Source organism: Sinohyriopsis cumingii, unplaced genomic scaffold (assembly GCF_028554795.1).
Source record: "Sinohyriopsis cumingii isolate HCF-2022 unplaced genomic scaffold, ASM2855479v2 utg000160l, whole genome shotgun sequence".
Taxonomy (NCBI): domain Eukaryota; kingdom Metazoa; phylum Mollusca; class Bivalvia; order Unionida; family Unionidae; genus Sinohyriopsis; species Sinohyriopsis cumingii.
Window position 1 is genome coordinate 122009 of NW_028315873.1, and position 23599 is coordinate 145607.

At 36.4% G+C, this 23599-nt stretch overlaps 1 protein-coding gene across 1 annotated transcript in view; it reads right to left on the minus strand.

Annotated features, from left to right (window-relative positions):
- Positions 1-1334: 1334 nt before the first annotated feature.
- Positions 1335-23599, minus strand: part of LOC149774614 (transmembrane protease serine 9-like) — a 79604-nt gene continuing 57339 nt past the window's right edge. The window contains exons 11-14 of the mRNA XM_089944947.1: positions 11281-11426; positions 8026-8190; positions 3373-3549; positions 1335-1456 (exon numbers count right to left, since the gene is read on the minus strand). Coding sequence (XP_089801073.1) covers positions 1335-1456; positions 3373-3549; positions 8026-8190; positions 11281-11426 — 610 coding nt within the window. The remainder of the gene's footprint in view (positions 1457-3372; positions 3550-8025; positions 8191-11280; positions 11427-23599) is intronic.

Below are 23599 nucleotides of genomic sequence, written 5' to 3' on the forward strand. Positions count from 1 at the left end.
GGATAAAATAACTGAGGGTGTAGCCAACACAAGTTGGCCAACCTATAATAGGAAAAGTTTGTGATGTCGGTGCATATGCGTGCGGGTATCTCAATATATCTGTCTGGCAGTCTGTTTGTCGATATGGAAGATGATGCAAGACCATACGAAGACGAAACCGCTAGCTTGTAAACTTGTGCGCATGGTCTATACATGAAGGGTGTGTACTGTCTACACAAGTGAGGGCCAACCCAATAATTGTGGAGAGCTGTGGGGTTTGGCAGTGAACTAATTTTACAACTTTTATACACACACACACTAACACACACACACACACACACACACACACACACACACATATATATATATATATATATATATATATATATATATATATATATATATATATATATATTAGTTCATTTTATATAAATTATCATCTTTCATTACATTGTGCTGTGTTGTCATTCGATCCAGGGATCCATTTATTTCAATCCTGTTACACAATGAACTCTTTTCTTTTTTTGATCAACGAAGTTTACAATTCATTTGTGAACTTGAAATGATTTTTACCCACTATTCTTCGTCCTGAAGAATGCTCGGTCTCTATCAGAAAATACGTTTGGATGTCGGATGTAAATTGATGGAAATACGTCCTGCTCGTCACCGTCACCTCCAACAAAAGAAGCGATCTCTAACTGATTACTGTACCTCGTTTTTTTCCTGGACTATATGATGGTGTTATAGGATTTAAATCCATGTTTAGTACATTATATGAGGAACCCGGAGAAAATCCCGGAAAGAACACTGATCCACTATAATCTACTGGCAAGATTTATCTCCTATCAACATTGGTCGCAGCTGAAAATCGAAACCACACAGACAGAGGTGAAACGGCAGGAATCTTTAACTTTGAGAGCTTTCGACCACTATGCCATTCGAGGCCCCTTGACAATCTCCTTCTCAAATCATTTTAGATAATCTAAAAGTTTTGGGAAATGCAGTGAAGTCATTCAAGGAATAAATCTGAATTGTACTGCAATTGAATTGTTTTATTTGTGAATTACTAGTACCCATTATGTAGCAAATATATTGCAAAGTAGAGATATTTATTGATTACACTTATCCATTATGATAAAGCAATTATGCAGACTGAAGTTATAAAAAGTTCAGATTAGTGAAATATAGTTTGTATTATCTTACATTATTCTCATCTTATAACAAATCTACAAGAGATGTTCCTCAAGACGATGTGGCCACATCCCTTTGAGAATTATGTATATCTCATACAGATATGAGTAACGGTACAAACAATTTGTTTCATGCTTAAGTAAGACCCGACATCATTTATTTTATTATAGCTTCATTTTTGCTTGTATCCATGTCAGGAACTCTGTGACCTTTGCATACACTCCGGGCTTATTAGCCAAGGCACATCCATCCCCCCATGATGTGGCTCCTATAACTGTGTATTTACCTGGAAACAATAGTTTCAACTGTAAAATAACAATATAATGTCTGTTTTGAAAACTATAAAGAACTAAATGATATTTTTGAGCTCTCAGGAGATGATGTATGAAGCAGATTACATCGTAATACAATGAGTTCTTCAAGGTACTTTGGGAATTGGTCTATTAGATATACAGCCTCAGGAATCCAATGAATGCGACATCTCTATATTACATTTTCCTAAGATAATGATCACAAATTTAGAAAATGATTTTCTCTGACATATAGGTGTTCCATTCTTGAACTCGTAAATTAATTTTAGAAGCCTGCCATAAGCACGTGATTGTTATGGGTGTTCTCCATTACATCCACACATGATTAAGAAAGGTAATTCACAATTGCATCATAAGGAGCAAATCATTAGTAGGAACAGACTGAACGGGATCATTGATAAAATGCTTGACTAACTGCGTGCAACTGCATGCATGAGTTCGTTTAGTAGTTGCATTATCCATGCTAAATATGTCAAGAACTTTGCTTATGTCCATAAAAGCATATATATATATATATATATATATATATATATATATATATATATATATATATATATATATATATATATATATTTCCTTCAGAACATACTTCCTCCGCCTCTGGATTTTCTGAATTAATCCTACATCCCCCCCCCCCTTGTCACCACTTGCCTGTAAGCCATATGATTTTTTTTCAGTTTAAACTTGTGCTGTACCTCATTGAGAATGTTATGTGCTGTACCTCATTGGGAATGTTATTGTGATGTACCTCACTGAGAATGTTATTGTGGCTACATGACAGTAGCAACCATTGCAATTTAAAGTAATTAATGTTGTAATAACTACTGTTTCTTTTCCTTTAATGCTGGACAGTGTAAACGTCTATACTTTTATGATCATGTTATACGATTATGCTCAAACCTTTTTCGTGTGTATTTGTGTTAGCATGGAATTTTCAAATGTAAGGCTTCTTTTATCTAATCAATCCTAAATGAAAATAGAAATATGATACCAATCTGACATCCAATTTGGCCACCATGGCAGTCAACTATACAGACTAATTTCAATGTTACGTAGCTATTTATAGCACTTTGGGTTGTCCTGATTTATCGTAATAAGGTCATCATAATACCAGTCCTTCAACCAATGAAAGCCAAATTTATTCCTTTATTTTCTAAAAAATATTGTTAGAATGATGTTTTCTTTTAACACATACTTCGTATCTGCCTTCACTGACAGTGTATGTCTTATGCTGTACTAGTGACTATTTATAGAAGTGGTATTCTTAAAAATATAGTAATCCTTTCAGTTCGAATAGAAATAAACGCAATTCATTTTGATCACGAGGTAACATTCTGACCAACGGAAATGTTACTTTCCTTTACCATCTACTGGCATTGCAAATGCATGGGGTTGACACCATAAGACAGCATATTCTATTTAATTGGTTTTAAATGAAAATAGTGCCAATCTTATGTGAAACATAACCACAGCAACAGTCATATTGAAATTCTTACATTTGAACTCTTTCGAAATGAAGAGTCATATTTTTATAGGATTTCAAATGTAGTCTTTGCTAGCTGTCTTGTTGATCCTGGATGAAATATATACAGCTCGTGTATCACAGGAGCCATCTCGAAACTTGTGTTATTACACTGACTCGAATATAAAAACCAAGATCCAGACAAAACTTTGCAAGGCAATATGTGGACTTTAAATCATTGATTATATCGTTTTGTATTTCTCGCTTTTGTTCTGTAAGATTGTCACCGAAGGGTTGCTTCTGTAATTGTTATAGTAAAATCCTAACGGGTAGCAGATCTGCCACTCAAAGAACTGACTACTCTAACTGTAGATGACCCCAATGCAGACTCCCACATCAAAACGGAATATATTAGCAATACATTATTACCGTTTATGTTACACACAAAAGGTCCCCCACTGTCTCCACTACAGCTATCCACACCTCCAGTATACAAGTAACCAGCACAAAACATCCGTGGAGTTATGCGATCTTTGTATACACGCTTACATTCACTATCACTGATGATGGGAACTACGGCAGCTTGTAGTATGTCTGGAAGCGATCCTGGAAAAGTATAAAAGTAATATCATATATTTTCCTATAAACTGCTCAACTACATGAATGATTAGACATTCAATTACTCAGAGCATAATTATCTTAAGTATTCGAACTTATTGGTAATAACAATGTTTTTGTCATATAATGGTCACGTTATACAATGAGACTTGTGTCGATAGGTGGTAATTCAGTCCCCATATCCCTGTTTAGTGAAGAACTTCGTTGTTAAATTCTCCAGATAGTTATGCTCTGAGTATGAGAAATTACTAATGAATTATCCCGACCAAGGAAGCAACCTATTTCAGTTGAACATCTAAAGCTCAGAATAACAGCTAAGTTGGTCCACACTGTGAAATATATATCACATTGTGTTTATTTGGAAAGCTTTTGTCACCATGAAAACTATAAGATCTAATTATCATTCAGTTTTTAAATCTAAATTACCTAGTATAATATTCTCAGTATAATGATCCACCCAGCTTTGAGATAAGTGTATAGACTCGATAGATTGAATCTAATTTGGGTAGTTTGACTATTGTCTTGCAAATTCAATCATATTCTTGCAATCCCATATACCCATATTTTACTGCAAACAGGATGTTCTTCCAAACGTAATAGACTATCATTGTCATCTGTCACTCTCCTAGAGTTCTGAGTTTACATTTTCAGAAAACATGTTGGTATAGGAATCAAGCTTTAATAAGGAACAAAAGCCTCTTATATACCTTTCTTGGTATTTTTTGCTTTCTGCTATCATTATCATAACCTACAACATTTTTAGTATTAACTTATTTGGATTTCCTGATTAGATGCCACTAAAAAGTTCATTTATTTGTGAACTACTGAAACAGGTCAAATTATCTGAAGACTTTGTAACTCAAAAATACAATTATATATACAACACCCATACAAGTTTATTCATGGTATTTTAATTTATCGCATCTTTCTAGCATATATATTCATGGCAAACTGTATTCAGTCACTATACCTGTATATATACATACATACATATATATATATATATATATATATATATATATATATATATATATATATATATATATATATATATATGCAAATGTATACAGTACATCAATATCCACACCTATATATCGATGGTAAACTGTATTCATTTTATCAATATCTATACCAATATCAATATATACATGTATGAGCCACACCTGGTAAAATTCTTTCAAGTAAGTTTCGATAATTAGTTTCAATAATTATCTATTTTAATTATTGTAGCCACTGCAGTTGGAAAATCAACGTCATGGTACAAACCTGATAGATACCGACACTGGGTTGATACATGTATGATTTCTTCAGGTTCAGTCAAGCCAATAATGTACTATTCATGGTAATGGAAGCCATATTTGTTGGCAGATTGGCATAATTGATATACAATAAATTTGAAAGATTTAAATTTGGAAGATTTTACTACTTTAAATCTTTGACCTCTGGCCTCATGACCACCTCTGTTTATTTTATCTAATATCAATGTAACGTCTTCAATGATGCAAGAATACTAGTCTAAAAATATGATAAGATTCTGCAAAGTTGCTGTTACAAAGATGTTGTATAAAGGATTTTTCTTGTATTAGTGGTCGCCAAGTGGTGGCTGGGTGACTATTACAAAGATGTTATATAAAAGATTTCTCTGTCTTTTAGTCATATGGCCAGTGGTTGCTGAGTGGCTACTACAAAGATGTTTTATCAAGTCATATAGTTAGTGGTTCTGTTTTGACTCTTGAACACTAATAGCGAAAACCAACAAGATTTGTAAAATTTAGCAAATGAATTTTTTCCTAGATTATAATTCAAAATGAAACAATGAACTTACATCATTCTAAATTAAATAACACTATATAATTCTTTTGTATCACACATCCACATGTTAAAGATCTAACTGAATTATAGTGATATTCCGAACAAATTCCAGTGTTGAATGTGTTCATGTTCCTGAATGCTTGAACATGGTGGTGTTCCAATGACTTACATTTTCATAATATGCTAAGTCTTTGAATTTGTCACAATACTATAATCCAAAATGTCCTTGTCTCAATTCAACATAATTCCAAATACTCCGGTCCAAGAATATTATTGACGAGCAATTTGCATTTCCTATAAATAGTAATTTAAATACATTATTCCACAAAAATGAATAACCCGATATAACAATATAACCAATTCTACTTCAAGATGTTAAGAAAAGAATGAATCATGTTCATATTAACAAAATTATATACCCCTCTTCTTGCCCTACGTCATAATTACCATTTTCGGGAGATACTCTGGCATTTATGGAAACTCCCATTCTAGAAGTGTCTAAGGTCAGAGTCAAAATTGAATATTTTAACTCAAATTATGTTAAACATGGTTATATTGATCATGATTGGGATATTTAGTCCGCAATCGCACAGAACATATTAACTATATATTATTATTGAACTTGACTTTAGCCTAAGGTCAATTAAGCAACATATATATATATATATATATATATATATATATATATATATATATATATATATATATATATATATATATATATATATATATATATATATATATATATGTATATATATATATATGTGTTTATATATATTACAAAACAACATTAAAAAGGTCAACAAATAATACAAATTAAATATTAGTAACATTTTAGTAGAAGAAGAACAAATCAGATACAGCCTATTACAAATATTGAAAACTTGTTTCTGAAGTGTCACCGTCAACTCACATCATCACGAAACCCCGTGTTGGCAGATATGTTTCAAATCCATGTTGTTATATATTCTATTTGTGAAACATAGTATTAACTATGATCACTATCCCTCAGTTGTTGCATCTGGAGTTCAGGTTACAAGGAAGCGTCCTTATTACATATGAAGTTGTAAACTTTGACCTCCTGTTTAACCTAGGGATGCAACATCTGAAACCTGTATTGTCGTTCATCCTTTCTCATGATATAAGAATAGCATACATTATCACAATATCTAAATTAATGTAAAAGCTTCAACTGGTGGATATGATTGATTGTAGTGATGGATATGATTAATTTCAATGATGCATATGATTAATTAAAATACGGCTATGTGTTTACATGTAAACATGGATCCCTACACGGCTAAAGCTCATTTGGAGTACCTGACAGTGCACCTGCTTATGGAAACCGTGATCCCATGCAATGGAGTTAAGAATGTTCTAAGGGTAAAGCCTTGACCGTTATTTCCGATTGGCTTGGATAGGGTTTAAGCCAATGGTTGTGTGTCTAGGTAAATGACTAAGTCTCAGATTAGTGGGTAGCACTTAACATTTGTGTATGTCTCGCCACTGGGTAAATGCCTACTTCATCCAGGTTTTCCACAACACAGTCAGACATGTGATATCAGCCACCAATGGGGAAAAGTCAAACGGGTCATTGTATATAGGCAACTGCTTATTACAAAGGCATTATACTAAGTACTAAAAATACTCAAAAGCTACAAGCTTTGTATAAATCAACAAATAATTTTTTTCCTAGAATAAAAAGTGACAATAGAAAAATAACTTACTGTGACTATTCTAGAATTTTTAACACAAGTCCTAATGAAAACAGTCTAAATAAACTTTAGCGGTATTCTAAAAATCCAAAAATCTAAAAAAGTTTGTGTTGTGAAAATGTGCGAATAGGCTTTTATGGAATCACAAAAATATAATCAAAAAAAATATATCTTTATTTGAACTTCATTATAAATCCAAACCAAAGTCCAGGGATATTAATTTAAAGCACTTTTTATTTCCAATACAGAATAATTTGAATAAAATAAATTTGCTCAAATCATCATTCTGCACAACAATATTACAAAAACGTGATTCTGCTCAGGTGTTAATGTAACACTGAGTGATTGTCCAGTAAAGAAGATTTACATAAAAAACTAAGACTACAAAAAACGGATGATTATTATTTTATATGTGTAAGTGTTGACGGTCTAACAAATGAAAGGTTGATTGTATAGAGGGCTATACTTGTATATAGTTACGTTTTTTATGTTAATATATATCCACATACCAATTATTTATGAGCACCAGTGTAATAGAATAAAGGGTATTAAGAGTGTATTGAAACAATGGATGACAACTTACATGTTACCTAACGGCAGCTTCAGAAATCAGGTCACACTAAGTTCTGTATTAGTTACTCTTGATGAGATACATCAAATACAAATGTCATATGTGTAGGTAGAAAAGGGTCCAATATACAACGGGCATAACGAAAAAACAAACGCAAGAATTAGCAACAAAAAAAAACAAAACACAATACACCTTATCCCGTAAATTTTGATTGTGTGGGGATGAAACACACAAAAATAATCGGGACAATACCTTATGGACTTGAGAATTCCAGGTAACTATGTTAGAACTGTCAATATATCGTACCTACCTTTCAACAAAAATGTAAGCAGCAAATGTTTTGAGCACCAGCAAGCTTTTACTTACTCATAGACGTTTTCCCCCATCCTGTAATGTGGCACTGCATTCCCGCTGTGTACTCAGTGTTACTTTGTGGGAGGCATGCTGGCTGTACATAGTCATTGAACACAATGCCTCGCCAATCCTTGGGTCGAATCTTAAGAAGTGCCAGGTCATAATCATGATTTACATCTATAATTAATGAAAATTAGTATCAATACATTCTGGACTCAAACACAGGATGAAACCCGTTGTACATTTCTTATCAATTGAAAATACTTCATATCTTTTGTACTGACCATCTTAAATAGAATGTGGAAGTGTTTTTCAACTAAAATTTACTGCAAATATAGGTCCAATGTGCAGCACCGCAGAGAGCTGTTTGATACACTAATAATACACTACTGATGCATCACACTAAAATCAGTCCCGTTGCAATATATAGTTTGCTTATAATGCATCTCATCCAAGAGTCATATATGAAAGAGGAAATAAACATTCAAACAAATAAATTTGGTAGCTGACAGTAACATTAGTAAATATATGGCACTTTGACACATTTGATCTACATTACTTTCAGCCTCAAAGACGGTATTTTTTGCAATTAGAAGACTTAATCATTGGACTTATGGTGTCATGTGCTTCAGCATATCCAAGGAAATATTTTTAAAATTCAATCCGAATGATGGCAGGGTAAAATAATAAAATTCAGAAAGATCATTAAAAGGTACTACTATAAAAGACTTAACAACTGCCATAATGTCCAAAATGTATAACAAATCAACCTCTTTTGCCCATCATAATCACTAAAATGAAACATGAATGCGTTTCAAAAATAAAATATTTTACTTGCTTAACTTGCCATGTTTCTATCATAATAATTATACTGTTCCAATGTATGTACTTCATATTAACACATTCATGCACTAATAATGAAAGCTAATGCTTTTTCTAGTTATGGTTGTTGTTGTTGTTGATGGGTTTAACGCGGCCAGTATTAATGTTGAAGAACGAACCCGGGAAAAACCCAGGAAGAACCACCGACCCACGAGAAGCTACTGGCAAGCTTTCTCACATGCCCACATTGGCCGAATCCTAGACTCGATCCTACGCAGACACAGGTGAGATATCAATGATCCTAACTGAGAGCGCTTTAGACCACTGGGCCACACGGGGCTCTCTAGTTATCTAGTCATGGACACCCATTCACGCATTGATCATGCACACACATGAATGTACTAATCGTACGCACCCATGAATGCACTAATCATGCACACAAAAACATGAACTTATCATGCACACACATGCATTCACTAATGATGGAAAAACATGCTTGTTCTAGATATGCCAAACATACATTCAACAAGCATGCACACATATGCTTGTAATAATCATGCACAAACATACATGCACCAATCATGCACACACATGCATTTAGTATACGTGCATAGACATGCATCCAGTAATCATGCACACACATGAATGCATTAGTTATGTACAAACATGCATGCACTAATCATGGAAACGCATGTTTGTTCTAGTTATGCACACATATGCATGCAGTAATAATTCACATATATGCATGTACTAGTCGTGCGCACCCATGAATGCACTAATCGTGCATACACATACATGCACTAATCAGGCACACATATGTATGTGCTAATCATGGAAATGTGATTAATGATGTGCACACAAGAAAACACTAATCATGCACACACACATGCTCATACCAATCATGCACACACATGTATGTACTAATCGTTGACCCACATGCATTCACTAATCATGCAGAGATGGTAGAGATCCGTAACGGAGAGAGCTTTATAGATCTCCGTCACACGAGGCCCTCTTGTTATCTATTTATGGACACACATGCACGCATTATTCATGCAAACACATGCATGTACTAATCGTACGCACCCATGAATGCACTAATACTGCAAACACATACATGAACTAATCATGGAAACGCATGCATGTTCTAGTTATGCACAGACATAAATGCAAGAATCATGCACACACATTAATGCACTAATCATACACACACACATGGAATAATCATGCACACACAGGAATGTGCAAAACATGCACACACATGTTTTCGATAGTCATGCATCATGAAAAATGAGAACATCTGCAAATAATGTAAAATAAATACTGGTAAACGTATATTTAATGAGGGAGAACATATCACTCAGTTATACTAATTAATTGGCAATGGTTTTGTCATAAGAATTATATGAAAAGAAGCATTATAATTTCACAAAGATTAATTGTTAAATGTATTTATTCTTGCTTCAAGATTAGTTCATTCATCTCCTAATTCCCTATGCAGTCTTTACCTTTTACTCAGCTAAATTCATTCCATCAAATTAAAAACACAGATGTACACATAGCTGTAGAAATATGATCATTTTTGGTTATACTGGTTATGTGATGTTATTTTCACTGAAGATTTCTGAGCAGAGTATGAGTGCATTTGTTCAGAAAAATACCCCTCTTAAACACAACTCTAAATAAATGACCTAGTAATGTTTTTTGAATACCTGTATCTCTGATGAATGATGAATAAACTTGATGAAGACATGAAACGTCCATTAAATTAAACCATTTTTTTAAAAGTCTAGACATAAAATGACCATGATAATGTTCCCCTTATAAATCGTAATACAGCAAAATGTAGAACTCAGTCTGTTAATTTACATTTCATGTTACAGATGATTGTGATGACATTAAATACAACAAAATGAAAATCATATCGCATGTGTTGCCTTGATTTATATTCACACATGATTTTTATTTTTAATTTTGAATTGACCTTTTCCATCATTGGAAATGCTTTCATATTATTCATTTTGAGTTGCTCTTTTGAATCATATGACATGCTTTTACGTTATTCATATTGAATTGTTCTTTTCTTTCATAAGACATGTTTTTATATTATCAATTTTGAATTGGTCTTTTATTTTATAGAATATGCCTTTAGCGACGCATTCCTCGTTAACTTCCATAATATATGCCTTTTTTAAGCTTTGTATAGCCAGCTAACTGCATATGTCTCTAATATGGATCATGATTAGAAATGGTCTTACAAAAACTATTATCTATGTAATTGATAGAAAACTATCAAACGTATATACCAGTATATTTACATTATAATGCATATCTTAATCCATTTGAATCAATGTTGTAAATATTCTTGTAATATGTCTGGTTACGGGCTATAACATGTTTATCCCAAAGCAGGTACAGCATCCAATATATATTATAATGCGATACAGCGAAGTGTGAGGTAAACATCCGCGTTGCCATTATATCGCTCATGGGTGAAGAAAGAAGCAATCCTAAACTCCTTCTCATAGCTATCATAACCCGTGTTATCGTGGTCACCTGTTCTCACAACGATTTCATCACTCCTGAGACCTCTATGGAAACAGAAACATAAAATTACACATGTTATTTATACAAGTAGAGATCGTCTTCATGACAGAAAGAATGAGAATGGGAAACCTAAAATTAGTGTCCAAAACAGTTAAAGCAATCCAAGAGAAGTCAATGTATTTTACTTTTCTGTTCTTCTTAAAAACTCACTAATATGTTTGAAAAAATTCAAAACACCAACCCGTATCTCTGGAGTAGCATGCATTTCTTGATGACCAATAAGTGGTACGTCCAGACATCATATAAAAGTCTTATTTTGAAAACACCATGTCAGTATGACAATCAATTTAAGGGAAGAGGCATTAACAAGGCTGTCACGATGGCCATTATGTTAGCCATATTGATTGTGAGATTAGAACAATTAACTATAACGATAACTGGACAAGCAGCAGGGAAGTTCTACAGACCAGACGTTCCAGACCAAATAAACCTTCCTACGAGAACTTTCTCCGTAGAAGCCTCAGAAAGCAGAAATAAACCTTCCTACGAAAATTAATTTGCGTAAATTCAACCCCGAGAGCAATTTTTGTGTGCAAATTCAATGATTCTGGACAAGTAAAAAACAGATCTTTTCGGGGGGGGGGGGGAATTTATTCTGGTGTCTTTTCTTACGAAAGGGTTGGGCTGCAATTTTATGAATAAATTTGATCGAGACCGATTCGATATCTATCACGCGGATCATGAAGATTAATCGTGATAAAACCGTGCGGTGTTGCCTGAGCGCGGCTGAAGAAATTTTTAAATTTGTTTATGTCCATATCGCCGTTACACCAGGTCTGATGAATGTTTCTCAACGTGTGAGTATCGACGCCGTTGAATACCGATAAAATATTACAATTGTCTCTAATAACTTTCGGAATCTGCGTATATCGCTGCGTCACGTAAATCACATCGGTGTTCTTGTGTCGGCCACGCGAAAATATCCTAGCCGGGTTGGTCTGCTTATCCAGCATGACATCATCGAAAACGACGAGATTATTAACGTCGCCATCTAAATTTTCTACTGATGGAGCTTCATTGATGTCTGTGATAAATTCTATCGTGCCTTCGTCGGTATTGTCGCTAAATTCCTTTAGTACTTGATAACATCGCTGATCATCAACGGATGGCGCAACCAAATACAATTTGTCCCATTTCAGCCATCGCATAATCAAATTTAGCAACAACTGCGTCTTTCCAGAACCAGACGGGCCGATGATTATCATCCTTATAGAATTTGGTAATACCGCATTATGTTTCACTTGCTCGCGTCGCTTCGTGGCGGAAAAATCAATTACATTCATGTTACTAAAATATATGGATCTATATTGTGTTAAGTGTCGCACTCGCACTGCTACGCTAAATCCAATCGAAATCGTCACACGCAATAACAGAAACGCAATCAAGGGCGAATGCGTAGTTTGCAAGATTCGCAAGTTTAAATTTGTAAAAAAAAAAGTAGAAGAATCGGAGGAGACATTGCATCCCTCTTGTCAAAATTACCCGGAACTCCCTGGGCAAAATATCCCGGAGAGAAACATCTGCCAAAATATAATTACTGCGGACCCGGAACAAGACTCGATATCAGACTCAATGAGTATAGCCAACCAAATCCCGGCGAGGAGCCAGTAAATGCCATCGATAACGCGTGTTACTACCACGATCTTGCGTATCGTAGCGGGGATTTACAACAAAGACATCTCGCTGATATCAGGCTAATTCACGCAATAGACGCGATTCCTGACAAAAGTTTCAAAGAAAAATTGGCAACTTGGTTGATAAAAGGCGCAATGAAAGGTAAATTAGTACTCGGCGCTGGTAAATAATAATGGAGCAGATGTATTATTCTCCGCGAGGATTCTGGCGAGGAAAATCAGCAATTGCCAAACTTGCCAAGGCCGCAAAAGTAAAACAATCCGTTGCTGAATCGTGGTTATCGAAACAGGCAGTTTGGCAAATATATCTCCCCCCACCTAAGAAAATACCATATGCGAGTTTCACTGTCAGCGTACCTAATGAAGTCCATCAGGCTGATCTTATGTTTCTTCCTTACGATACCGTCGACGGAGTCACATACAAATATGTCTTGACAGTCGTTGATATCGCCAGCAGGTATAAAGAAGCGGAACCGTTATCGAATAAAACAGCAACGGAAATCGCTAAGGCGTTTAACGAAATTTATTCCCGATCCCCGTTGACATGGCCGAATCTTCTCCCGGTTGATCCAGGTCGAGAATTTCTTGGCGCGGTTACTTCACTGATGAAAAAGAATAATGTTAAAGTCCGTCGCGGTATTGTAGGTGTTCATCACAATCAAGCTATCGTTGAGAGATTCAACAAAACTCTTGCAGAACGATTATTCGGATACCAATACGCGCGTGAATTTATTCAAGATAATCGATCTCATGATTGGGTATCAAGATTGCCTCATGTGATTAACGCGTTAAATAACGAAGTAACTCGAACAATAGCAATGAAGCCTGCAATTGCAATTACAAAATCGAATATACCCCTAAAGCGAGATTCTACGATTCCGCCTGTACTAGGTAGCGTCACGGTCCGGTATTTATATAAGGAAGGAGAAGCCGAAGGAGGAAGAAAAAGAGCAACCGATCCAAACTGGAGCGTTACAACACATACAATATCAGCCGTAACAAGATCATCGGGAAGACCAGCAATTTATATCCTAGATTCGCTAGCGCCTCAACGCGGATTTACCAAGGAAGAATTACAAATAATACCGAAAGATACTCAACTACCGCCAGCGTCATTAATGTGATTTACTCGAATTCTACCTAACTGAGATAATTTTCTTACTCTCGACACGGCCAGATATACTAAATTTGACCAGGAGATTCTATCATCGACGATCCAAACTTGGCCATCTACGGTCAATCCCTGCGACGAATGTATCGTTGTTGCATATCCTAGTTTCCATGGCGATCTTTCTGCGTTTATCGCGTCATTGACAAGATTAATATTAACCCAGATGACATCATTCAAGACCAATGTCTTTTCCTCTCCGCATGGCAAAGTAACACTAATATTTTGTTTCCTGGTATCAGCGGGCCTGTAACATAACGGTACCTGTAGCGTTGGAAATTTCTCGCAATGCAGCTTGAATAACATATCCTGAATAATATCGCGAACAATTTTCCTGCTAGCAACGATCAGATGATCGGGACGCCACAAATTTAGAAAAATATCCATCGGAGTCTCGTCGATTATTTTTCTCATCACATCGCATTGAAACTTATTCGGTTGTAATCGAATTATTTTCTTAAATTCGGTCAGTAAACTATCATCGGATCTATAATCGGCGTCGATTTCCTCATAATAGTCAACGAAGTTCCTGAGCCATTCGTGAGGAGATTCACCATCAATAGGATCAGGCTGACCATGATCGCCGCACATTACCACGGCGGTATTTTTCTCCTCCAGCCAGGTTAGGAATGATTTTAACGTGATTAAATTTACTGTGCAAATTTCATCAAATATTATGATTTTGTTGATATATTTGTTTCCCATGCGAGCCGAATCCCATAATCCACCGCTGTATTTGAAATAACTGTGATACGTGCAAGAACTAACCTCGCGTTGTTTTATTTCTCGCGCTAATCTGTGAGTTGGAGTCAACACGATCATATCGGAATTTGAAAATAAATTTATCGCTCGCGTTGTTTTACCGCTACCACCAGGACCATTCATGTAGACGAATTTGTTACGCGAAATTGGGTCGAATGCGGATGCAGCCGTCGATGTTTCTTCAAATTTATCTCGATGAAATTTATCGCAATCTTCGACATCGGCGTCTTCACAATAATCTAGGATATCCTCGTTTTTTATCCTCCAAGTTCCCCAAGAGCCATCAGCGATTAAATTTTCCAGCCTACACTGGTATTTCTTATCGATATAAAACGAGTCCGTTGCAACCCTTACCGCGATATCAGAAAATTTATTTATCATCGACAGCAAATTTATACTCACATAAGCAAGCATCGATGACCTCAAATGCGTATACTGCGCTGATTCTCCATCGAGGTAGCTAATTACGGTACCTAACTTTGTTCCGTCAATGATAATATTTTCTCTGTTGCAGAATATTCCTCGCGATACCGTATCGGCGATAATAAAATCCATCTCGGCGTCATTGATAAACAACCTAGCGTGGCGATGTTTATGATCAACGGATCCTCCTTGAGTAAATTTGCCAATTATTTTTCTTCCTATATCTTTCGCGTTGTCACAATCCGTCGGCAACCACACCTCAGTTTGTTTCCTGTATGATATAATCGCCTCGCTCACTGTCAACGATATTAACATTGACGAATCCAGCATATATCTCAACAACACCGTAGGGACCCAACGACGCTGCGATAAATGCCGACCAAACCAAATATAACAAATCTTATGTAAATTTTCAGCAAACTCGAATGAAGTAACATAAGCGAATCCTGTCATGACAAAATCAGGCAACGGTCCGTTAATCGCAACTCTTGTCATCTCGCTGGTGGGATGGCCAAATTTAGCAAAATAATCCGCACAATCGCCATATCCAAGGAAACTTCCAGGATAACACGCGCTCATGTCAACGGAGATCATATCTTCGAAATAATACTTGGTATTCCACAATCCGCCATGGCCGTATTCGATACAGCTAAGTTGAATATCAGTGAGAAATTCATTCCTTGTGGGTTTCCACGAATTTCTTTCTCTGGCAGCATGAGCAGCAACAGATGGAATAGTAAAGCAGTTCGTTAATAACTGATCAGGATTTGATGAATATTTCACCGCGATATTTTTCATCAATTCATGTAATTTTTCATCACGGTAAATATCTCCTCGCGGCAGGATAAACTGATCGTATTTTTCTTCGCTCGAAAATAACCAAACTGATATTGGGTCAGACGCGGCTAATATTTTGATATATCTGAACATGGCATCGGAATTGTCCTTTGCAGAATTTTCCACGGGATAAAATTTAATAACACGATCTCGCGGAAATATCATTACCGATTGCGACCACGCATGTGAATTATGATCAACAATCTCGATTGGTACTCCTCGAGATTTGTACGGCGACGAGTATAATATTTCTCCTGATAGTGTTTTCACCGTGATTGGAAATTTAAGTTTTTTGCTCAACACAGCAACATCGTCAATCGATGCGCCATCAGCAACTGTCTTCGCCCACGCGTTAATTTTATCCAACCTCAACTGGGTCAGACCAGATCCACGTCGAGCGTTTTTCATATGCTCGATAACACGCTCGGCAACGCAATTTATCATCGGCGATTCTTTCATCGCAGGTAGATTTTTCATGTCGGGATTATTATTCAGCCGATAAATACCATAAACAACAGCACTAGATGGATACGCTCTAGCATAATAAGGACCATCGATTCCCAATAACAATCCATGCTTAGAGTTTTTATCAAGAACGACGTTTTTCTTACCGCCACGCACTGGATCTCGTTTATCGCGAATAATCCAAGTGTCGTCCGGCATTTGTGCGATAAATTTTATTCCGAAGATAAATCGCTCTTCTTTATGCGAGTTTTTTATGTGCTCGATTATTTTCTTCGCTCGCTCCAGATTCATCGTAGCATCAATAGAGTTTGTTTTCCAAGTTGACCAAGTATGAACCGCTCCATCATCGAAAAATTCTTTTTTGGCTCGGTCAACCTCAGGAATGATATATTCTGCCTCATCAAGATCAAATACATCCATTATTATATTTTAGACAAATGTTTAAATTATATAATGCAATGCAAATGGATACCAATCGGATCAACAAAATCATGCGACAAATCCTGCAGAGGCGATTATTGTGGCGCTCATATATATGCAATTCGACGAGGCAGTAAAGGACCACAGCGATGTTTAGTTTGCCAAGTTGGCACGCGAGGAAAGACACGGTTGTGTTTATCCTGTGGAGGTAAAAATTATCGTGAATTACGGAGATATTACGAAAAGAAATCTTCCTCGATAATAAAATGCGAAGAAGATTATATTAATCGATTCAAGGCAAATTATGATTTAGACAGATAGAATATCATATATGGATCTGAAATCGACGATTCCTGAAACAATCATACACGAGTTTAGATTACATCCAACCATCGAGGGTTACGAGGTGTCATCGGATGGTATCGTCAGAAATGCAAGAATAAAGAAAAATGTCGGTAAAGTTGATAGATTTGGATATCTCAAATTTACCATCAACAAAAACAAAAAACGAAGATGCACGAGTTATTCATGTCACAAATTTATATTCGAGTGTTTTCGCGGACCAGTAGAAATTGGACTTGTTATCGATCACATCGATGGAAATAAACTTAACAATAAACTTTCCAATCTCCGAGCAGTGACTCCGAGTGAAAATTCAAGATTTGGTAATGCCGGTGGTGCGCGATCAGCTAAGTCGGTCAAATCAGTAAATCAAGCAACAGGCAATGAGCTTGTATTTGAGTCGATGAGCGCCGCTGCAAAATATTTTAGTATTAATCCAGCATCGGTGCATCGTGCGGCAGAAAGAATAATCAACGCGACGTTTTCATATAAACTTGGTGAGTGGATCGAATTTTCCTACATCCCAATAATATTCGATTCGGAGAGCGACGAAGAATAATTAAATATTACAAAATTAATATAACATGGACGAACAAAACATAAACAATATCATCGAAGCCATCGATGATCTGAAGAAAAAAATAAATCTTCCATCGGATCTAGACACGAATAAAATCCGATCCGAATTCGAAACAATCATCCAAGGGAAACTTGAATACAAATACACGCTACCATCCGAATATAAATTAATAAAAAAGATCCAAATTGCCATGTATCAATCACTTGCGACTGTCAGCGATGATCAAATCGAGGATTTTGTTAAATTATCGACGCTGGTAGAAAAAGCTAGGTTGATTTTATCAGAAGCATACGAGTCAAGAAAAATTACAAGCTCGCGTGTTAGGCAACTGAAAAGGCTTGTCGATGAAAAAGCGAAAATCGCAGATTCTTGAAAATTTTATCACAAAAAAAACCAATTTTTATTTTACTGAAATTGTGCAATTTTCTTAATTTTGACGGGTATTTACCCCACCAAAAAACATAAAATTATATAAATTGCACAATTTGACGGGTATTTACCCCAGCAGATTCACGAAATTATATAAATTACTCGATTTGACGGGTATTTACCTCATAAAAAACATAAAATTACGCAAATTTCTTAATTTTTCTGATTTTTATTATTTTTTTTTAATTATTTACCAAAATAATTTATTTACTGAAATTATGCAATTTTCTTAATTTTGATGGGTATTTACCCCAGCAGATTCACGAAATTATATAAATTGCACAATTTGACGGGTATTTACCCCAACGGATTTACGAAATTATATAAATTGCACAATTTGACGGGTATTTACCCCATCAAAATTAAAAAAATCTATTAATTTTGACAATTTCCTTGGTTTTTATTTATTTTTTTGGCCCATTTTTCCCCCGCAGACAGATTCGAAAATCTGCTATTCTCACGATTTGAAAATCTATGATTTTACCAGCAGATTGATACTTACAGTTTCTCCGCGTATATCAAGCAAATTTCCTTTCTGATCTGTTAGTTTGAAATTTATCCTCGACAACAACCGATTATGACATCGCAGGTAAAACGGATTCACTGGTTCTTTTATTATTAAATAACCAGGAGAGGCGCTAGGTGAAAACGAATACAAAATAAAACCCTGCTGCGCTTGATTTGACTCTGACGAATCCACGTTGTAGCTGCCCTCGACAACATCCGCGTGAAGATAAATCGCGATAACTTCCGTTATGTTAACGATACCGGGCGAGATATGCCGCCCTTGCCCGGCAGGATCGTTATTGTGTTTGAGAATCGATTCTGATTGTATTTGTTTAGTCCACGCGGCATGTAATTTCGGAAATAAATCATCGATGGTATCAGTGACGATTTTTCTCATTTCATCAGCATCAGAATTGGGAAATTTGAAATTTGGTAGCGTTTCCTCGGTTAATCCAAATACTCTCATGAATTTTTGTTTTTCTCCTGAATTTTTGATCAACTCGAATTTGCTAATAGGAAGAACATAATCGGCAATTGATATATCGTCGACTATCGCCTGAATAAACATACCATGATAATATTCAACATCATTCGCAAGTTGATTTAAAATCTTCACGCGTTTGATAATTTCGCTACATGAGCCTGATTTATTTAGGATGCATTCATGAAAGGATTCCCGCAATAAATGTAATTGTATTGTATGTTCTTGAATAAATTCGTCGAGGGTTCTTCTTACCAAGATACCGTCTATGGGGGCTATTATCCTGTTAATGTAGGTAGCGTCGAAGATTTTCACACCGGGGGGAATTTTAGGAAGAGGCAACCACGAGAGAATTCTTTCGTTAATAAAAGTAAAAGCGAACATTACCAATTTAAATTTGTGGTTATTCATGAGGTTGATGGCGCTATCGATCCTAGGCGTGTGTTTGATATCTCAGTACCATCCTTCGTCGGTGGTAAAATCTGATTTTTTTGGTTCCGGTTGCTCTGTAGGAGCTTCCTCGTGCCAACCTGGAATAATAAAATCAGATTTTTCTGGTTTTGCCAGAGGTGCGATTTCAGGCCAACCTAGAACTGTCCTAATCGATGATTGGTAAATATCTACCATGTACGGCGATTTCACTTCTATCATCGATGACAGTGTTGGATCATGCGAGGATATCTTTATTCCCGGAGTAGCATCACCGGTTATATTTGATATTCTACTGGTAAATTCCTTATCTAGCTGATCAATTTCGTAACTGCCTGTTGGTATACCAACGACGATCCAATCAGGTGTTCCATCGGGTTTGTTTTTGTTGGCAAAAACAAGTGAATTGTTTGATAATAATCTGCCGAATGATTTCGATCTGATATTAGGCCAGCTATTATAGACACGCAGTTGTGTTAGTGCAATTTCTTTGACGCTGATTGGTGTTGAAAAATTAATGCTAAATTCAGGCTTGGTTGAGCTTAACGATATTAGCGTTGTTGTCGGCGGTGTCGTGTTTGTCACGATCTGGGCTAGTTCGGACATTATTGATATTCATTTGTTCAATCTCGAAGTAAATACTTATCATCGAGGAAAAGTCTAGATCGGATATAACGCCATCGTTGAGACTTTCAGAAAGCAACGATGATAATTTCGAATACGCGTCGTTGACCTTGGATAGTTTGTTCTTGTACAATGATAATTTCTCACTCGTGCACGAGGATATCTTTTTCGCGATGATATTTAGAACACCAGCGATTGTTGTTGTTGATGATATTATTATCGTTGCTACGATTGGCGCGATTGTTGTTACCGCGGATAAGATTATTCTCGCACCGGCGACTACCGCAGATACCGCGTACACGGCGACATCGATGGCAATTAATCTGCGCTGGTATTTTTTTATTTTTATCTGATACTCGTCGAGGAGTTTTTTTAACGAATCCTGCCATGAACGCGCCTGATTGTAACGGTAATCCGATGCAGTCATTTATTAGTTAATTATCTCAACAATTGTAGTCTATCTGGATAAATATTCGAATATTGCACGATAAGGCGTTGGTTCTGTCGTGGTTCTATCTGGTGGTTCTATTGTAAATATTTCCCTGGCATTTTTCTTCATGGAAATAATAAAAAATCCAGGATAATATTCATGAATTTCATGAAATCTGGTTGTTACCTTAAATTTTATCTTGGAAATATATTGTACTCGATATACGCCATCAAACGGCGCGACAAAAGTATCAAGATTTCCAAAGGGCGTCCATGTGGCTCCCTTTGTTTGTACCACAAGTGGCATAAAATAACTAGTATCTTCTGTCATTAATTCCACTGGTGTATAAATACGCGCAAATCTTTCAAGATTCATTGACGATATTTTTGTGTTAATATCGCTAATTTTTGTAGTTGCGTCGAGAAGATCCGAGCTCAATTTTGGTATATCAGTGGCGTAAACGAATCTATCGATCTTTTGGTCAATAGCTCTGTCGTACACTGATGTATCGACCTTTTGACGCGCTAATTCACGTACCATGTTAATTTCATCGTTGATTTTTTTTATTTTCTCATCTGTCGATTCACGCATCGCGTTAAACCCCTTGGTAAATTCGGGAACAACAAGATCGCTGAGTTTATTAATTTCCTCGCTGATTTTTTTGTTGAGATCGTCGATTGATGTTTTCTGACCCATCGAGATATTTACTTCGTTAATTTCGGCAAGAATATTAGTAATTTCCTCGTTGATTTTTTTTATTTTCTCGCTGAGATCGTCGATTGATGTTTTATCGCTTTTCTGACCCATCGCGGTATTTATTTTGGTAATATCGGCGAGAATTTCAGTGATATCCTCGTTGATTTTTCTTATTCTCTCGCTGAGATCGTCATGCGATGCTTGATCGGCTTTTTTCTTTGCTAGTTCGTTTGCGGCGGAGGAAGTATCGCTGGATGTTTTTATGTCCTCGTCAAATTTTTTGCTAAATTTAGCTAAGGCATCGTCGAGTTTTTTAAGGTCGTTATTTAGCCTGTTAAATCTTTTTGTCATTCTGTCCTGAAGATCGTCGTGTAATGCTTTATCGGCCTTCAGAAGCAACGTTGCTGATAACTCTTTGTCGGATTTTTCCACATCCGCGATATTGGCCTTCAGGGGTAACTTCGCTATAATATCGGCGATATCAGCAATAGATTTTAATACCATCTCCGATTGGCGAGTAAACTGACTAATGTGATCGCGGTATTCGTCTCGCTTGATTATATCAGTTATTTTGACGTTGCTGGTTTGTAATCTTCCTTCGGTATTTTGAAAAACAGCAACTTCGCCAGGATCTACCTCTGACAGCGATAGGAGATTGTTAATATCACTCTTGGTTGCGAACTTTGATAGATCGACGTCAGTCACTTCTGCTTTTTCCTTCCTGTAGATAAATCTACCGTAAATATCAACCATGATATTTATCTATGGCATATTCAAATACAATTTTATGATACGGACCGGATGATTTTGAAATTGCATCGAGGACGTTAATTGATTCAGGGCCGCATATCGGTGGATCCGCTAATGTCTGCGTAGGAAGCGTCGAATACCAAACCGGGAGATTCAGTTTTGACACGTAACTGATAAATTCTTTCGGTGGCGCTAATCCATACGAGTCGAAATAAACGACTTCGCGAGGATTAATCGCGTAGGCGACCCAGTGTGTGCCAGGGCCGGTATTTAAGTCGAGATTTATTATTCCTGTCTCGGTAGGGTTTGGTTTTTCTGGTAGTTGATCTCGCATAAACACGCCTCTGAAAAATGTTATTTTTTTTTTCTTTACTTCGCTGAGTAGATCTAAATTTGAGGCTGGTAGACTCGACTTAGGCCGGATCCGTATGGAGGTCGTCTCAGATAAAGGCCGGATCCCTTTTTTTTACGATATCTTCCTCCGGTAATTTTTCGCATTATTGTAGAGCCTAATTCAGAACCAACACCTCCGAGCGCGCCTAATCCTAGTGCCTTTCCAATCGCCGGAAGAGCTAGTTTCGCTAGAGGCAATAAGAAAGGAAGAAATCCACCTGTTTTGACCATGTCTCTGATGGCGCCTATGGAAAGGCTCACATGAACACCAGTATTCGCTAATTTGGCCTTGGAGAAACGTTCACGTTGACTTTTGCTCAGCGATAGTTTGTTAGGCCCACCGTGAATTTGATCGTTTTTCAGGGTTAATTTCATACCGCATAGCTTTGATATCGCTGATTGGAGCTTTTTCATCTGACCCGGGGTCAGAGTTACACTGACGTGCTCGTATGGCATATTAATAATCGCTTAATCTAAATTTGGAATTTGTCACATGTTCTCTACAGGAGCATCGATGACTCTCATTCTGCCGCTGATTCCCTCCAAGATCATTGTTCTATCGCTGAGAATAACCGCAACTGCTCTTGCATTATTTCCGCCAGTGTTAATTCTGGCCTTGAAATGAATATCGACAACTGATTATTTTACCAAATCGAGATGTTCCAAGGAAAAATAATAGATGGGATAGAGAGTATTAAAATCCAGCTGTGATATTTGCAATCCGGTATCGATATTTTGATCGCGACCCATGAAACTTAGCAATCGATGATATGCGCGTGCCGTAGAG